The 19046-nt window shown below is 32.8% G+C and overlaps 1 protein-coding gene across 1 annotated transcript in view; it reads right to left on the bottom strand.

Moving 5' to 3' along the window:
- Nucleotides 1–388: 388 nt before the first annotated feature.
- Eif4e (eukaryotic translation initiation factor 4E) overlaps nt 389–19046 on the bottom strand; it is a 44001-nt gene continuing 25343 nt past the window's right edge. The window contains exons 3-7 of the mRNA XM_027926789.2: nt 14153–14248; nt 11669–11732; nt 10845–10958; nt 9834–9973; nt 389–7547 (exon numbers count right to left, since the gene is read on the bottom strand). Coding sequence (XP_027782590.1) covers nt 7433–7547; nt 9834–9973; nt 10845–10958; nt 11669–11732; nt 14153–14248 — 529 coding nt within the window. The 3' untranslated portion in view covers nt 389–7432. The remainder of the gene's footprint in view (nt 7548–9833; nt 9974–10844; nt 10959–11668; nt 11733–14152; nt 14249–19046) is intronic.

Below are 19046 nucleotides of genomic sequence, written 5' to 3'. Positions count from 1 at the left end.
TAACTCCCCATCCTATTGCATTTATGAAAATGCAATTTGTATTATTTCTACCAACGCTGATAACTTTTAAGAAAACAATCTCATGCAAGTTAGATGTTACTACATTGTTTACACTATAGGTGTTATTTTATGGAAATTTATGGAAGAGGGCAAACACCCATTAAACAAATATTTGCTATGTAACAGGTACTAAGCTATTCTCTCTACATACAGAACTCAAGTCTCACAACCGCCCTCTGATACAGGTATCACTCCTTGTTTCACAGATGAGGAAACCAGCAGAACTCAACTACCTTAACTAAGTTTATATAACTAATAGATGTCAGAATTTGAACTTTGGCTAATTTGCCTCCAAAGCATGTGTACAATTTTCTGGAGCAAGTGGAGGTTTTTTTTTTTTTTTCCTTTTAATCTTACTGTGAAATATCGACTGGATCTTGTCTTTCTTTGGCATAGCCAAAGCTTACTTAAGGCAAAAACTACTTAAGGCCATCCTACCAATGGCAGTTGTACAATTAACATCTTTGAGTGAACTGCTTCACCAAAGCAGGCTTCGTGGAATGCATTTTGCTTGATAACCTTAACTTTTTTCATTCTCCCTAGTTCTTTCATTCCTGCCCACCCGCCTTCCTGCAATAAGGAACAAATAAATGCATACCACATGCTACTCTAGGTAATAAAGAAAATATATTAAAAAGACAGGCCTACAAAGTAAATACATCTTTGCTGGATAATTCAGAAACCACTTGAAATCATTCTTATCATTAAAAACACCAATTATTAACTATGATACCAAGCACATAAGCTTCAATATTTTCCACTTTGAGAAAACTCTTTTATCTGCTTTCTAAGAGCACAATAAGAACACCTAACAAGCATGTGCTCATAAACAATGAGCACATTTAAGGGCATAGGGAATAGTGGGGAAATAGCTGGGATATCATTTAGGGTAAGAATCCAGTTAGGGATAATTAGAAATTTTTGAGAAACTGAAGTGGACTTGGAGACATCATCTCAGCAGAAGATAATATCGAGTAGGTAAGGATGCAAATCACACTCATTTAATAAAGCCCTTTTTGGTAGGAATGGGATCATAGGTTTACTAGAAGTAAAAAGAAAATGGAAAGATAAAGAATATTCAAATTTTATTTCGTTTGAGTGCTAGGGACTGAACCCAGGGCTTCCAACCAGGTTAAATCCAGTCTTGGTTATTTGTGTTTTGCCAAAAACACAATTACTACAGAATATTTACAATAAATAAAGTTTTTTCCATAAGGAGCAAGAAAGCATCTTGGGCTTTGTGGCCAGTCTGCTATAATTAGCCAACTCTGCCACTGTAGGACAAGAACAGCCTATAGACATATAAACGAGTGAGGCCATATTCAAATAAAACTTTATTTATGAAACAGACTTGGGCAATGACTGTAATTAGTAGACCCCTGAAGCAAAGATCTAGTAGGTAAGGAGAATCAGACCTATGAACAGGAGGAAGTTGATGGTTAAGGAAAGAGATTTGGAAATCACTGGCACAAGCAAAATGTCAGGATAAATAACACAAGGACAGCAGATTGGAAATATGAACATGTGAAGATAGAACCCTTATAAAAGCAACACTTCATAAAGCATGAAGAGGAGGTAAAGAATCAGTGGTTTTCTGAGAAAAAAAAAAGTGCACAAAATAACTGATGTATCCTAAGTATCATTTTAGCTGCATTACAAAACTCTTACAAGTGCAGGACAACACAATATTTAGCCATGGTTAGTATCTAAAAAACAATAGCCTCCAAGGTGTACATAATATGCTTAGCAGTTTGCCATAAAGAGATAATGCAAAGCTGAGACAAATTTCATGACTCATGTTTCATATGGAGAATCTTACACACCAAAACACAATGTCAGGCACCGTGCACAAACCACTCAAAACTGAGTCAAAGGGTGAAGACAAAAAATAAAATAGAAAAACAATGCCCCTAAAAACAAATGAAATGACAAGGGAAACTGCTTGTTTCTATAAGGTATGTTTAGGTAATACTCTCAGTAAATTGTGAAGTTAAACTCACTATAAGGTTTAAAATAAAACTAGCTCCAATGTCCCTATTTTTGGTTCTAGCTTTTTCAACATTTACTAGTCTAAAATGAAAGTAGCTAGCTCATGGCTTATCGTTGAGAAACAATACAATCTAGCAAACAAACTACCTTACTTGTATTTATAACCATGTTGGCTCATCAGAAGAAAATAAAGAAATGAAAATCCAATCAGAAAAATATCACAAGAAACAAAATTACAAAACTTACAAAGCTGCTTTGTAGAACACAATGACTAACAGATGATAGTCTGTGTTTGTGGACTAGAATGGTCTGGGTGTCAAATGGGTAGAAAATAAGTGCCACTTAGTACTGCTAAAGAAAAACAAATTGTCTTTCATTAAGCTTAGTGTACAAAGATAGGATTACATCTTAACAATGAGGGTCTGTGAAGGTGAAAATACCAAAAGGAAGGAAAGGAAGAAGGGAGAGAAAAAGGAAGGAAGAAAGGAGTCAGTCCACCCATAAAGAATACATCCATATAATGGAACATGTGGAACAATAAAAATAATGCATTTTGCATGCACTATGACAAAAATGTCCAAAATTATTAAATGACAAAACAATGCTAGTGACTTTTGTGTCTAAAAAAATCTATACATGTGTGCACATACACTCATCTGATATGCACAGAAAATCTCTACAGACATTTATAAGAAATTTGAGTGGTACCTTGAAAAAGAAGAGTGAAATTGAAGGAGACAGGAATGTTTCACCTTCTACCCTTCTGTAGGGAAGAAAAATAAAATAGGCATGTGTTATGTTTGATCAAACATTAAAGAAAAAAATCACGGATCAGTATTTTGGGAAGGTGGCTGGATAAAGGACTGCTACCTTTAAGAAAAAAAAAATCACACTAATGCAGACAAAATTACACAGAAAATACAACAATATGATCAAAAAAGTTAAGCAAATGTTAAAATTTTTAAATGCCATCACATAATTAAAAAAAAAAAAACTTTACTTGGACAATCACATAGTTTAGTCATAAAAAGTAGAAACTAGGTCTTGCAAAAGCAGTAATTTAGCACACACAGGTTTGTTGGAATCCCATGGTGATCCATCTAGATTCAAGGTAAGAGCTGAAAAGTCACCTTCATTTTATATGTACCTCTAGATTACATAACCTCCAGGAATATAAATTCTACTACTTTTTCAGGAACAAAAGCTATTTGTATAACTTTATAGAAACACTCATTTTAAATCTGCTTTTAAATTTTCTTAGAGCAGGGACCCAGTCATTCTGTTCTACCTCTATGCTCAGCATCAAGAACAAAAGTATTCTCTCTCATATAAAACACATATATGTAATATACACATGTGTAAAAAAATTTTTTTTCTTTTTGCCAGAAAGAAGGCAGGGAAATAGCTTCTGTACAAAACTATGAGGAACTACAAGGTCTAAAAAAATAAAGGGGGAAAATTAATGTGAAAAATTGGTTCCTCTGAATTTCATGTTACCATAAGCCTGTAATTTCATTCTTTGCTTCCACCAGTGGAAAAAATAATTACAAGAAAACAGGTCTAAAACTACCCTATGGTAACAGGAAGGCTGTTTAATATCTACTTTGGAATTCACAATAAGCAGCAGAATTAAGATGCTATGAAGAGGCTCAAAATTTTGACAACTCCATTAACAATTACAAAGATATGAGCACGACCTAACAGATCTACTTGTTTCAGGGAAGAAAGGGCAAAAGAGCTGGCCTGGGCTACTGCGGAAAGCAAACAAGGAGTAGTAATTCTCAAATCCTTCGTGATAAAGGACCAGTCTTAACCCCTACACTGTCAAACATCCTTCTGTAAAATGTTTTTTAAATTAGAAAAATGAGCACATACCTCTGCCCCCCCCACCCCCTGCCACACACATACCTTCCCCATCCCTGCAGTGGGGGGGATCGAACCTTAGGGCCTCAAGTATGATAGGCATAGTGGTGGTCTACCACTGAGCTACACCTTCAGCCCTTTTTATTTTTAGATAGGGTTTGGTTAAGTTGCCCAGACTGTCCTCCAAGTTGTGATGGTCCTGCCTCAGCTCTCTAAGTAGCTGGGAACATAGGTATGCAACAAGGTGCCCAGCATGATTACATATATTTAATGTTTTAAGGTTTCTAGATACTCAGAATTGCTATAGTAGTCCCCAGAGAAATGGTGAATAGTCTTGTTTTTCAACGTCAGTCTGGCCTAAAATCTTGAATCTGTGTGGAGGGTCTGACGTCAATTGAGTAATTGGTATTTTTCTTCTTCACTACTCACACTGAAGACAGTCTGGAAGAAACACAGATAAAAGGTAGCATGGAGCTTTGTCATTAACTTATTTTAATTTTAAAATGCAAAACACTGCACTATCACAATGCCTCACTAAATTTACATTATCCTCTTGAATGTAACTTCAGCATTTAAAAATATCAACTATCAATTCAAACACTGTTCTTTATTTTGCCATTTATCTTAGAAGATAACTTTGAATACAGATACATAAAACTATATGAAAATAGTTACTTAAGACATACTCCTCTAAACTCCTTTTCCTTTGTATCCATGTTCTCAAAATTCTGACTAGTTTAGTTGGTTGGTAACAGAATTGAGTCTAGAAAAATTTCCCACCTATTATTAGTTTCACTAACAAAGGAAGTAGAGAATGTGCCTGGCCTATGAAGTGACTACAATCTGATGTAATCTATAATCTATAAGCCCACACTACTGAAAAATACAATGTGATTTAGAGTTTTTAGAACCTAATTTCCAGGATTAAAACACACTTTGCACCTGACAAAAGCTATAAAGATCTCAATGCTTCTGTTTCTTGATTCACAAAATAGGGAATACATATCCAAGAATTTCTGTGCAGGTTAATGTGCATATAAAGTGACGGGAGCACATAAGTTTTGTAATTATTTAATTCTTACATATGATGTACCAAATCCTTTTGTAGAATTGGTATAATTAAGATTAAACATTAAATGTCACATCCCACAATGAACCACTATTTATCTGTTAAAGATTACTTCCATTTTCTATTATGAAATGTATCTATTTATAACCTCCTATTGGACAGGGTAATGTAGTAAAGTTATGAAAAGCTGCAAGTCACTGTGATATTTAAGTGGCAATTGCCCAAAGTGATTCATAATAATTTATCATCCCTCCCTGTTCCTGGGGAAAAGAATTAAAATAAAATTGTGATTCTAAAATAGTTATAACAATCAAATGCTACAATTTTTTTAAAAAAAACTTAGAACTGTGTGATGTATTCTTCTGTGGGGAAAAGCTTTTACTTCTTAAAATTGGACTTCATTTTAGGATTAAGGAAATGAGAACATTAACTTCTAATAGATGCACTACTCCAATCCCACTCACTGCCAACATACTACCATCACAGCCACTTAACAAAGTTCTTGAAATACTCACAACTACACATATCAACACAGACAATATGTCAGCTAAACCAATCAGCCAAGCTTAAATAGCAGACATTAGGAACAGAATGTGGAGATTAAACACACAACATTCACTATTTCTATAATATGGAATAAGGAGTGTTTGTGACATTTAGAGTAGTCAAATGGCAATCAGTGGTAGCCTTTAAAACCTATTTGAAAATTCTACAATGAAACCAATGCTATTAATTCCATTTTATTTTATAAGGATCTTTGTCAAGTTTATCAGTTTGAAAACGATCCATTTATAATCACCACTTAAAGACAAAATCTCCTATAGACTAATGATTTCCATTCTGCTACCTACAGTTCACCTTACTCTTTGTTCTATGATAGCCACACTTCATTTCACAGGATCTGAACTATACAATTATGTATCAGAGACAAAATATTTTTCAAGTTTGCTTTCAAATGATACCTACAAAGAAGAAATGAAGTTTTCAAGTTTACAGAAAAACCATACTACAACAATTGACCAATATAAATATCTTTATACTTATTTATTCTGTTCTATTGATAAGAATACTAATGCATATGCCCCCACCTGTACTTTCCCTATGCTATCATTCTGACACTTAAGAACACCTCAACTTGCAACCAAGATTTACAATCACTGTTCCTATCAATCAAATGGTGATGCACCAAAATTCCAATTCTCATGAATTTTTACATATTGAAATTACATTATTTACTTAAGACTAAAGAACTGGGCCTTACTTTATAAAAAAACAAAGATAGCCACATCAGTTTCATCCATATATATGATACTACCTATTCAATTTATTAAAAATTGTAATAAACATAATCAAACTAGTGCTCCAAACTATGCTGTTCAAGTGGAAGACACTACAAGAGAAGACACAATAGAGACTGCCTTGCAATAAGAAGTACAAATTCCTTCTATAGAAATGGGAGAAATAAAAGGACAAATCTAGTTGTCTAAAAGACAATTCACTGTACACATTTTATTTACAGTTTTGTACACTGTCTTAATATGAATGGGACCGCTTTTCTACTTGAGCCATTTTTAACCAAAGCAAAATAACCTAAGTAATACAAAGTGTTAAAATACAGCATAAAGATACAAAAACAGACATACTAATTCTAGTTAGGAATGTAATTATGATGTTACATTTTTTTATAATCCACAATTATGTTTAGGAAATCACACAAACATAGATCACTGATTTGAATGAAATGCATAAATTTGTAGCAAAGTTTTATAGTTACAAAAAACAAAAAAAATTACCAAAGAATGCACAAAATTAATGTTTATTCCACCTTTGTGTCATATTCCTGGATCCTTCACCAATGTTACATGAGGAAAAACAAAAGCAAAACAAATGGAAAACTGAAATCAGAATCACTAATGTTATCAAGTAGGGAAACAAATAAATTAAAATCTAGCAGCCATCAGCAAGAGTACAGCAAAGATAATGCTGTCAAAAGAAACAAAGAAAATTGCTAGAAAACTGTATGCATCATACTCTTTCAAACCAGCAAAATATGCCCCTGCATACAATGGAACATAAACTCAATTTTTTTCCTATTAAGGTATAGAAATGCAAGTTCTTTTGAATATTGTGGATGGGTAAAACTTGTTTGTAATGGTAATTCTACTAAGCTAATACAGAGTGGGCCAGGAACACATTTATGGATTCTGGGGATGATGTGGACTGTAATTCTTTGATTGGGATAGTGGACACTATAATAAAAATTAAAAAAAAAAAAAAATGAACACAGAAGTACAAGACAAAGGCGAATGAGACTTCTCTTATATCTGAGTAACATTTAGATGGAATCAAATTTAAATGCAGTCCACTCTGCTTTTGAAGAGGCTTTGGTTCAGCTCCCAAATCTCGATTGCTTGACGCAGTCTCCTATGAGAATACTCAGAAGGTGTCTTCTTAAACAACAAACCTATTTTTAGTGGTGGAGCCGCTCTTAGTAGCTGTGTCTGCATGGGACTGATAACCAATCACTATCTTTGGAGGAAGTCCTAACCTTTCCTTGTATACTCTCCTAGAAGACAAAGAAGAAAGTGGCCATTTATTTTTATTCACCAAAACAAATTAATTTTAAAAATTCATTATCAGTCTTAGTATCTAAAAACACACTGAGTAAAATAGAAAAATTGCACACCCTTTTCCTTTTAGCTTGATTTACACTTTATATTTCCATAGCAATCTTAGTTAATCACTTAACAAATATCTGAGACCCAATCAGATATATATCAAGTACTGTAATAATTGTCACTAAACCAACAGTGAGCAAAGCAGGGTCAGTTCCTGGGCCCATGGCATTTATAGTAAGTAGAGACAAGTAGGAAAAACATAACCAAATAATCACAAATACATATGATGAAACTGTTATCACAGGCATACTTAACTTTCATAAAAATAGGTAACATGCACATGTCTATTTCATTTTTTGACCTAAAATGTTACATTATACATATGAACACAGTAAAAACTGTATACTACTATACCATTACATTTGCCATACCTAATACTGAAAAGATTAAAGAACAAAACTAAACATTTTGAGGAAAATTTATAAATATATTTTCTCAGGATAAGTTAAAACATACATAATTTCTGCCTTATATATAAAACCCTACAATCTTATTTTCAAGTAAGATGTTATTAGAGATGGGGTTATAGGCTCAGGGGTAGAAAACTCCACTTGCACATAAAAGGTCCTGGATTCAACACTGGGGGAAGGTGGGGATATAAAAGAGGGACCTTGACCATTTGGTCCCAGAACATGTGACTACTCTAAAGAATAAAATGTGAATGAGTGCCAAATACCACTGTATCATACTGTATAAATCACGAGGATCTAATCTCATCTGCTATATTAAAGAAAGCTCCTTTTTAGAGTCATGAGGTAAGAAAAAAAGGTGCATCTCTGAGGGCTGAGAACCAAAAATAAGGCTATGCTGTTATGGATCACAAATGAATGTCAGGCAAGGCTAACAAAGACCCAGGGAAAGATCACAGAGAGTGTCATACATCAACTTAGAAATCTAAACCTTTATTCTTAGAAAAAATATAGCAAAAATATTTTTAAGAAGCAATAAAAAATAAAAAAAAGGGAATGTACACTTTTATGGAGCATCACCCAAAATGATACTCCACCATTCCAACTTTTTCATACTCCACCCCTGCTTCAGAAGCTTCTACTAACTTTCTCCAAATAAAGTATCTAAAAATACTTTTTATAATAAGTGAAAATGACTACTAGATTAAAATTATGGCGTAATGCATTCCCTACAAATATAATTCCCCACTAAAAATGTCAAAAGCCATAGTACTGACTCATACAAATTAGAAGGGTTAAAATATTTTTCCTTAAAAAATTATCAAAATGTTTTAGATTTCAAAAATATTTAATGCTGACAAAATACAAAACTTTCATAAGAAAGAAACCTATATTTTTTAACTATTGTTTTCAAAGTAAAATGAAACTCCTAAACCGATGTTTTGATGCTGATGGAAAAGATCTTAAATATGATAACAAATTGCCGATCAACTCCTTTCTTATAGAAGCCCCACATAGAATGAACCTGAAAAAGGTTTGGAAGGTATGTTCCTAGGAGAATTTATAATGTTTGAAAAATCACCAAATGAGCAATTCAAACATTTTGTGACCTATAACTACCTAGTACTTATTAACATAAAATTAAACCACAAATTTTACTAATTTAATAAATTTACTAATGTAATTGTAATAAAAAAAAATCCTAACAATAATGTTTGAAAGTAAATGACAGGTCATTTTTGCAAAGAACAAAATTTACCAAAAAAAAAAAAAAAGAAAAAGAAAAACCTATACATGTGGATTTTAAATATGGACAAAACTTAAAATGTTTATTTTCAAGTAAAATTCTATGTAGTGTACATATATGTGGAAATTTCACTATCATGTGCTAATACTCACTGAATTATGATGGTTTATACATTTGTAGTTTTCAAAGTAGAACTTTTATTCCAAATAGCACTTTCCAAATTTGAGAAAAATATATTTTCATTACTTAGTAAGTGAATAAAGTACTGCAAGCTTAAGTAGAGTGCTCTAAGGATTACATACTAGATAAGAAAAAGCAACTTTACAGGATTAGAAAAAAATATTATATAAGTAAGACAATGAGCACCAACAGGAGTTCAAAATTATAAAAATTGTCATTAAAACAATACAAGGAAAATAATGGTTTACAAACCCAAGTATTTCTAAACCACAAGTAAAAACTCCAGGTTTCAGTTACCTTAATATTGTCAAAGAAGTAGGCAAAGAGCAAAACCTTACCCTATATGTGTAACAGCCTCTCTGTTTTCACATTCAGTAGTCCATATTGCTATCTTATCACCTTTAGCTCTAACATTAACAACAGCTCCACATACATCATCACTGTAGTCATCAAAAGATTCTCCAATAAGGCACAGCAGCTTCAAAAACAACAACAAATCCCAAATTACATCCAATAGATTATAAACCACTTAATTTTTTTGGGGGGGGGGATGGTAAAACATAAAACTTATCATTTTAACCATTTTTAAACACGTAGTTCAGGGGCATTAAAAACATTTAACTTTGGGCAACCATTATTACCATTCATCTCAAGAACTTTCTTCATTTTGCAAAACTGAAATGTCCTGACTTTTTAATGAGGAATTCTAAACTGTTATTTACTGATGACCTTTTCCAAAAGCAAAATTAACTCTATTCTTTAAAACAACAACAACAACAAAAAAAAAAAACACTCATTCAAATATTTAAGTGCTAACTACAGGGGCTGGGGTTGTGGCTCAGCAGTAGAGCACTCGCCTAGAGCTGGGTTCGATCCTCTGCACCACATAAAAAATAAATAAAATAAAGGTTTTGTGCCCAACTATAACTAAAAAACTTTTTTTTTTTTAAAAAAAGGGTTACTGAAACATTTTTAGATTGAATGGTATTAAGTAATAATCTGTTTACTTCTTTCTAAAAGAAAATGTAGCACACATACAGCAATGCTATAAATGGGTTGCAAACCCATTAAAAATCTTATAAATTCCAAAGTTAATGAAATGACCAGGGTAATCTTATTATGGAAGGTGGGATTTTAATTCCAATCACTTTAATTAGACTTAGTATGGCAGAATATTTCATCATACTAGCACATAAGGTATACAGGATTCATATGATAAAACAATTATTAACTTCAAGATTTTCTAATGTGGGCATCTTTATTTCCTCTTAAACTAAGTAAACCAAAACAAAATGTAATGTAATATAAGAGTCAGTATTCTAAAACTGCCTTATAATTTTAAAACTTACTGTCTCTAGCCAAAAACGATCGAGGTCACTTCGTCTCTGCTGTTTGTTCAATGTAATGAGCCATCTTCCGCCCCGTTTGTTTTTCTCATCTTCCCACATAGGCTCAATACCATCCTACAGGGGAAGAAAACAGCATTATTAAACAATATTGTGACCTGGACTTTGAGGGAGATAACCACTACAATCAGCAAGAAAAATACTGTCAAGTTCTTAAACTTTATTATGAACTGCCATGGGTCGAGTTTTTATTTAAAAAAAAAAGCAAAAAGGACTTTAAAAATATCAGGGGCGTGACTCTGTCGCCTATTAGTTACCAAACCTTGTGCTTTCCTTAATTTGGAAATGCTTAAACTTTCTGCCTAGCAGACACCTTTTATCAGTTAACTACGTATTCTTCAACACCTAGAAAACACATGCAAAACGTATACAATTTCAGAGTTAATTAATGCTGCATCCTCCAACCATCTGACAAAGTCCAGTCATAAATATTTCAAGAAACCCTGCAACCCCTGATTAAGAAAGCCTGACAAGCTCAGTCTACTTAAATACAAAAAGGAGGAACTGGACTGGAGGGAAGAAAATAAAAATCAGAGCTTTCATCAAAAACAATCTCAGTATGCCCTTAGAGTAATGTTCTTATTTTCTAATTTTTATACCATAAATAGAGCAAAATATGCTGATGTTAAAAGCCTAGTAACACCAATTTAATTATTAGCCTGTGCATCATAGTAGAAACTATTCCTAATTTTTTGGAAAGATTTCTTAATGAACACCTGAATGGTCTAGTCCTATATTAAATACATGAAATCACTGATTAGGCATACCTTAAAAAGTGAGTAGTCACAGCCAGGCATTAAATTACTAGACAACTGGATATGGTTGTATAGACTAGGCAAAAGAAAAGAACAATTAAAAATATAATATGTAATGAAAGGTTATGTGCTTGCATTATACACACTTAGAAACACGAAAAGTTAACACAAAAAAGTTCACATGTATTTGTTTTTCTATGAAGTCGATTTCTGAAATGGACAGACAAAACAGATCTTAATGATATGTTCAAGAAACAATTTATAATACAAACTATTTTTAATACTTTTAACAAAAACATTTTGGTACACTGGTTAACTCATACAAATAATTACAAACAAATGTATATATAAAAAACTGAAAATAAAGGCATAAGGTTGCTTAAGTAAATGATAGAACATGAGGGTAATGAACAGTTTTGTTTGTTCTCATACACTAAAAAAACAAATCATCACTAGACATCTCAGAAATTCAGGAGTCTGAGACAGGAGGCTGGCTCAAGGCCAGCCTGAAGAACTCAGTGAGACCCCTCCCTCAAAAAATAAAACAGGCTAGGGGTATAATTTGGTGATAGAGTATCCCTGGATACTGGGGGGAAGGGGAGAGATCAAGAGAAAACATGAACCTGATCCTCAGGATTACATGACTTAAATAATCAACATCATTATCCTTAAAGTTTATCCAAAAGTAGAATGATTCCCCAAAACCATAAATTTTACTGGCTAGTTAGCAGAATGATTACTCGGAAAACTTTTTTAAAAATATAATAGTTCTAAGCTCTACCATCTGGAATTATAATCATTTACATATAGCATGGAATTGATATTTCTAAACCATTTCCAAATACAAAACTAGCAGAATAATATTTGCAATTACTTAAACATTCATTTTCCTGATAGTAGATGGCTATATCATGTGATTCCTGTATTCTCTTACCGCAAAATTGTTTTTAAAAATTGGCAAAAGGGGGCCGGGATTGTGGCTCAGTGGTAGAGCGCTTGCCTAGCATGCATGAAGCACTGGGTTCAATGCTGATACCACATAAAAAATAAAAAACAATAATAAATAAAATAAAGGATTGTGTCCACCTACATCTAAAAAAAAATTTTTTTAAAAAATTGGCAAGAGAATGCTTTGCCTATGTCAAACATTAGATGGCAGAAATTAATAAACCTCAGTCATATGCTACAGACTGTTATGCTTAGGTTCTCTTAGAACTATTTAAACCTAATATGGAAATATCTCAAAGAAGAGTTTTAAGAAAGAACTTGGCATCTTCTGATCAGATTGCATAGGGTAAGACACCTATTATAATCCCAGTTTGGGTAAAAGAGCATGTTCCATAAGATTTGTGGGATCACTACCTAATGGTAACTTCCCAAACAATGTTATCAATGACAGCTTCAACTAGGCAACAAAAGAAACCTGATAATAATGATAACTCATCATTAACACTACTAATTTCGCACAATAAGTGCTTAGTATGAGAGCACATTTCTTCAATGGAATTTAAGGTGAAAAGCCTAGCTAATGCTACATTTGCCACTTCTTTTCTTATTCAGGTGCTCTAAAGTCTCTTTAGTTTATGAGAATTTATAATAGTGCTATTATAACATTGTGCTATTATATTGAACAAAATATTGAGAATATACAGATTGGATCAAAACAAAAATACTCAAAGGTTGTTTTTAAGAAATTTATTAGAAAAAAAGAAATTAAGACGTAATTTAGTCATTAAAGAAAGCTGAAGGATTCCTTCAAATTTCTAAATTATGGTAAACAAATCCACTATGAAATGACATTGCCTACACGTACTAAAACGTGTCAAGGCCTTGTGCTTGTATGACATGCACAAGGCCCTGACAATCCCTAGCCCCAAACAAAACAGAACAAAAAATTTGTTTAATATTAGAGAATCAGAATCAAAAATTTAAATTGTACTTTGGAGTTATGCACAAGTTTGATTCCAAATCAAATTTATGCTTAACTAGAAACAAAATCTGAAAAACATTTCAATTTTTCTTAGTCTATCATAAATTATAATGAACTATCATCACAGATACTATCCTTTTCTTGACATTCCCTTGAATTCTTATCATTTCAGCCTGAGACTTCATAAGAAATTCCAGACATTATACTGAAAATAATTATAGAAATGGACACCAAACAGTGCTCTAGAGTTACAAGGGAGATTTATTTAGGCAACCACTAAAGGATACAAGTTTCAACTATTTGCCAAAAGTTTTAGGGCAATAAAGAATTTTGAAGGAAAGGATATTTCAGATCAAGGAATACAGAATATTCAGGCCTAGGATAACGGATAGAACCTTTCTAAAACTGATCAGGCATAATCACAAATTCAAACATTCATGAGGAGAAGACAAAGTTCTTCAGATGAACGTTTGTTAATTTCACTCATCCCTCATCCTTCATGTTGTGGATTCAAATTAAAAGAGAAAAAAAAAATTACACATATCCTAAAATAAATGTTTACTTACGCCCAAAAGTCTTCAACAGTATCAAACTTAGAGATCAGTCGAAGGTTTGCTTGCCAAGTTTTACTTTTATCATTTTTAAAAAACCAGAGTGCCCATCTAAAAATAAAAAGTCAGTGTCAAAAAACAGTCATCGTACACCCAAGTTGACATCAGGATTGTTCACAATAGTCAAAAGGTGAAAGCAACCTAAATGGCATCAACAGGTGAATGGATGAACAAAATGTTGTGCTGACATACAATTACCATTAATGATATGAAAAGGCAAATACTGTACGATTCCTCTTTAATGAAGTGCCTAGATTAGTCAAAATCTCGAGAGACAGAGAATGGTGATTGTGATTGCCAGGGGCTACAGAAGTACTAATAGAAAATTGTTGATTAACGGGTCAGGGGTCAGCTATTATTTGTAAGATGATGATACTTCTGGAGATTAGTTGTACAACAAGAATGTAAATGTATTTACCATTACTAAACTGTACCATATTAAGGGTAAATTTTATGTGTATTTTACCAAAAATATTTTTAAAAATTTAATTGTAGTTGATATCCATTGGCAAATAATGAATACTTTTCTCAATTTATTTTATTTAAAAAATATGCATTTCAGCTGGGGATATAGCTCAGTGGTAGAGGATTGGCCTAGCATGTATGAAACCCAGGGTTCAATTCTGAACACCAGAGGGGGGAAAAAGGGCTTTTTTTTTTTTTTTTTTTTAAGTGTACTGTTTCAATAGATTCCCTGTAACATCTAGAGACCCTGAGGTTAATCTCTCAGGGAGATTTCATATAAATATGGGAGAGAAAATCACAGTGTGCAAAGAACTATATGTTAAGAGATAAATAAGCACAAGGAAAAAATAGACTAGACACACACTTAGCCATAAAGGAAGGTAAGAAACAAGGAGGCTGAATTTTGAGAGGAACAAATAGCTATCAGACAAAGAGGAAGAAATGGGAGTGTTAGGAACAGGAAAAACTATTAAATTTGATTCTATATTTATTGAAACATACAACTGGGAACACAAATGGATTAAGTAATACTGCAAAGATATGTTCTGAAACAATGTTAACCAGTTTCTATATAATTGAATATACTTCCATTTAAAGTTTTATTCCTAAATAATTATAACAGTTCACACACACCTAATATTACAGATACTAATTTCTCCTATAGTGATAATAAACACAGTAACATTACAATAAAATGTATCATCCCAAGATGATTCACCTTTAGAAAAACTGAATTTCAATGTTCTCTGAGATGTAATACAGTAAGCCTTTGGTATCCAGGGTTCAGCATCCTCAGATGGAAAATACTCAGCTTAAAAAAAAATACTCAGCCCATATTGAACATATAAAAAATCATTCCCTAAGTACAACACAACAACTATTAACATAATAGGTATTATAAATATAGGAGGCTGTGCAAAGGTCAAATGCAAACACTACACCATTTTATATTAACTTGAACATCCTTTGGGGTCCCACAACCAGAGGGAGGACTGTAACAAAGGTAAGTAAAAGAGAAATTCCATGTTTTCATCAATATAAATTATATCTGAAGGGCTTTCCAAATTGTATATTTTATAGTTCCATGATTGATGCCTAGTACCCCAGTTAGACACAAAAATGAGATGCATATGAACATGTGCTTGAATAATTTGTATGTATTTGCCAATCACTATAAAGGGGAAAAAAAGGCAGAACTATCACAAAATTCGCAAGATAAAGTACTATATTCTAAATTTAAAACAATAATATGGTCTCTTTTAAAAAGAAAACTGTGCTTAGCCTTTAAACATAAAGGTTTATAAAATAACTGGGAGCTGGGTCCCATGGAGCATGCCTATTATCCCAGTGGCTTGGGAGGCAGGAGGATGGAAAGTTCAAAGCCAGTCTCAGCAAAAGCGAGACACTAAGCAACTCAGTGAGACCCTGTCTCTAAATAAAACAGAAAACAGGGCTGAGGATGTGGCTCAGTGGTCAAGTGCTCCTGATTTCAATCCCCGGTACCCATACCCCCCAAAAAGGAAAGAAAATAACTGGGTTACTAGACAAAAATGTTTGTATAAGAATGTTTTTAATTTAATTTTAAGACTATTAAAGTGTGGTTTGCAGACCCCAGGGGACCCTTTTTCATATATAACTCTAACACACTATTTATCATTCACTATTGACATGTGCACTAATGGTACAAAAAGGATAAATCTGCTGATGCCTTAGCAAGAGACAGAGACTCCAAACTATACTAATAGTCCCTGTATCCGTTATCAACTCTGCCAGGTTCATTTAAAAATGTCCTTGACAAAACAATAAAAATTATGTTCTTGTTGAATTTTTATTTGTTTTCATATTATGCATGTAAAGCACTTCTATTAAGGCATACAAAATATGATGCTTAGACAACTATTTGATTTGTGAGGGGAACTAGCCACTAATATCCTATTTACTTGAACAAAATAACTGATAAACCATGGTTATTGCTTAGGAAATGAATAGAGTCTGTGACTTAAAATTTGAGCTTTCAGGACAAAAATTTTAATTTTGGAAAGCTTTCATTTGACACTATAAGCTGACACTTCCTAAAAATTAAAGACTTTTTTGATGAGCTCAGAGGTATAGTAATGAATTATTATTTCAAATTTCTACACAATGAAATGTGTTGACATTCACAGGATCTACATTACTTGCTGAATCAATTATTTCCCAAATGATTAATGTATGATCACACATAGGTAAAATACCCACACCAAATGCAAGGAAGACCATGGATTTTTAACATAACATTGTAGGAAAAGTTCTTGAATATGGTTTCAGATTCTACAATGCAAGTAATCTATAATAAATCTAGTATTGGGGGAAATATTATCTTAGAAGGCTACTTAAAATTCTTCTCCCTTTTCTAGCAAGGTACTGGTGTGAGGCCACATTTTCTTCTTATACTTACATTGAAACAACTAATCTTCACAGATCAAATGCAAAAGCAGCTATGAAAATCCAGCTGACTTCTAGTAAGTTATGTTTTTCATTAAATAGATTGCAAAATGATACTTTTCCTTTGTGTTTTTATTACAAAATTATTTTCATTAAAAATAGATTACGTGGGGTACTGGAGTTGTGCCTCAGTGGTAGAGCACTCGCCTAGCACATGCGAGACCCTGGGTTCGATCCTCAGCACCACAAAAAAATAAATAAATAAAATAAAGGTATTGTGTCCAACTACAATTAAAAAATAAATTTAAAAAATAGACTTATAGGGGGGCTGGGGATGTGGCTCAAGCGGTATCACGCCTGGCATGCGTGCGGCCCAGGTTCGATCCTCAGCACCACATACAAACAAAGATGTTGTGTCCACCGAAAACTAAAAAATAAATATTAAAATTCTCTCTCTCTCTCTAAAAAAAAAAAAAAATAAGACTTATAGGGGGTCGGGATGTGACTCAAGTGGTAGCGTGCTCGCCTGGCATGTGTGAGGCACTGGGTTCGAGTCTCAGCACCACATAAAAATAAAATAAAGATATTGTGTCCATCTAAAACTAAAAAAAAAAAAAGACTTATGTGGACTGGGGTTGTAGTTCAGTTGGTAGAGCATTTGCCTTGCATGTGTGAGGCACTGGGTTCAATCCTCAGCACCACATAAGAACAAATAAAATAAAGATATTGTGTCTCTCTACAGCTAAAAAAAATGTTTTAGGTTAATGTAATGAATTAAATGAACACATTTCAGCATTTATTATAAAAAAAATTAAATAGTTGGGGCTGGAATTGTGGCTCAGTGATAGAGCACTCGCCTAGCACGGGCGGGACCCGGGTTTGATTCTCAGCACCACATAAAAATAAAGGCATCGTGTTGCGTCCATCTACCAAAAAAAAAAAAAAAAATTCTCTCTCAAAAAAAAAAAAAAACAATTAAAAATAATAATTAAATAGCAACATAAAAATTTACACAATCAAAGCTCTGTGGCGTCCTCAAGAATGTTTAAGAGTATAAAGAAGTTATGACACCAAATCTTTGAGAAATTATTTATATAAAATATAATAACACCACACAATAGCCTCTCCTGCTTTAGGAAGGTTAATAACCCTAATATACAATGCCTGGAAAATAATTCTCAAATTGTTAAGAGTCTAAAAGCCAAGAAAAGAATTTAGCAAGGGTAGTCTTTCTCCTAAGAAATCTGAAATTTTACCATATAGACACACTCAAAAAAGTAAACAAACCCATAAGGATGTAAAGTGCAGCACTATTTGTAAATAGGAAAAAACTATATGCTCATTAATGCAGATCAGAAAGTACATGTGTATGTATATGCATATGGCAGAAATTTAAAACAAGGCATATAGCTATATTGAATATTGTATGCATGTACGAGTATCCAACAACAAATCCCATCAGTATGTATAACTATAATGCACCAATAAAATAATGTGGGGGGATAAATAAAACAATAAGGCAAAATCTGCACATACAAACAAAAAAACAGTACAAGTCATTTGTATAAAAATATACATGTGCATATTTAAATTAAATTCTGGAACAGTACAAATCAAATCTAATATTGACAACTTTGAGAAAAAAGTAAAAGAGATTCAGAAAGCCAAAAATTTTTACTTTATATACTTGTTCCCTGTTCATTTAATCATTCTTATTATTATGGGTTCTTTAGAAAGACAATATAAAACTTACAAGATATTTATAAGAAGTAAATAAAGAGAAAAACTACCAAAATTTAAACCAAAGGCATCATTTTTCTTAAAAATGATATCTGCTCTTTTACACAAAAAGTAGATTTTATAGAGAAACTAAAATCCCCAGAGACTTCGTTTTTAGGATTTCATACATTTGTTTACTAGTAACACTTCAGGAATCTCAGAATTCTTTCAAGCTGTAAGG

Source organism: Marmota flaviventris, chromosome 7 (genome assembly GCF_047511675.1).
Source record: "Marmota flaviventris isolate mMarFla1 chromosome 7, mMarFla1.hap1, whole genome shotgun sequence".
In the NCBI taxonomy this organism is placed as follows: domain Eukaryota; kingdom Metazoa; phylum Chordata; class Mammalia; order Rodentia; family Sciuridae; genus Marmota; species Marmota flaviventris.
This window is presented reverse-complemented; position numbering and strand designations above follow the sequence as displayed.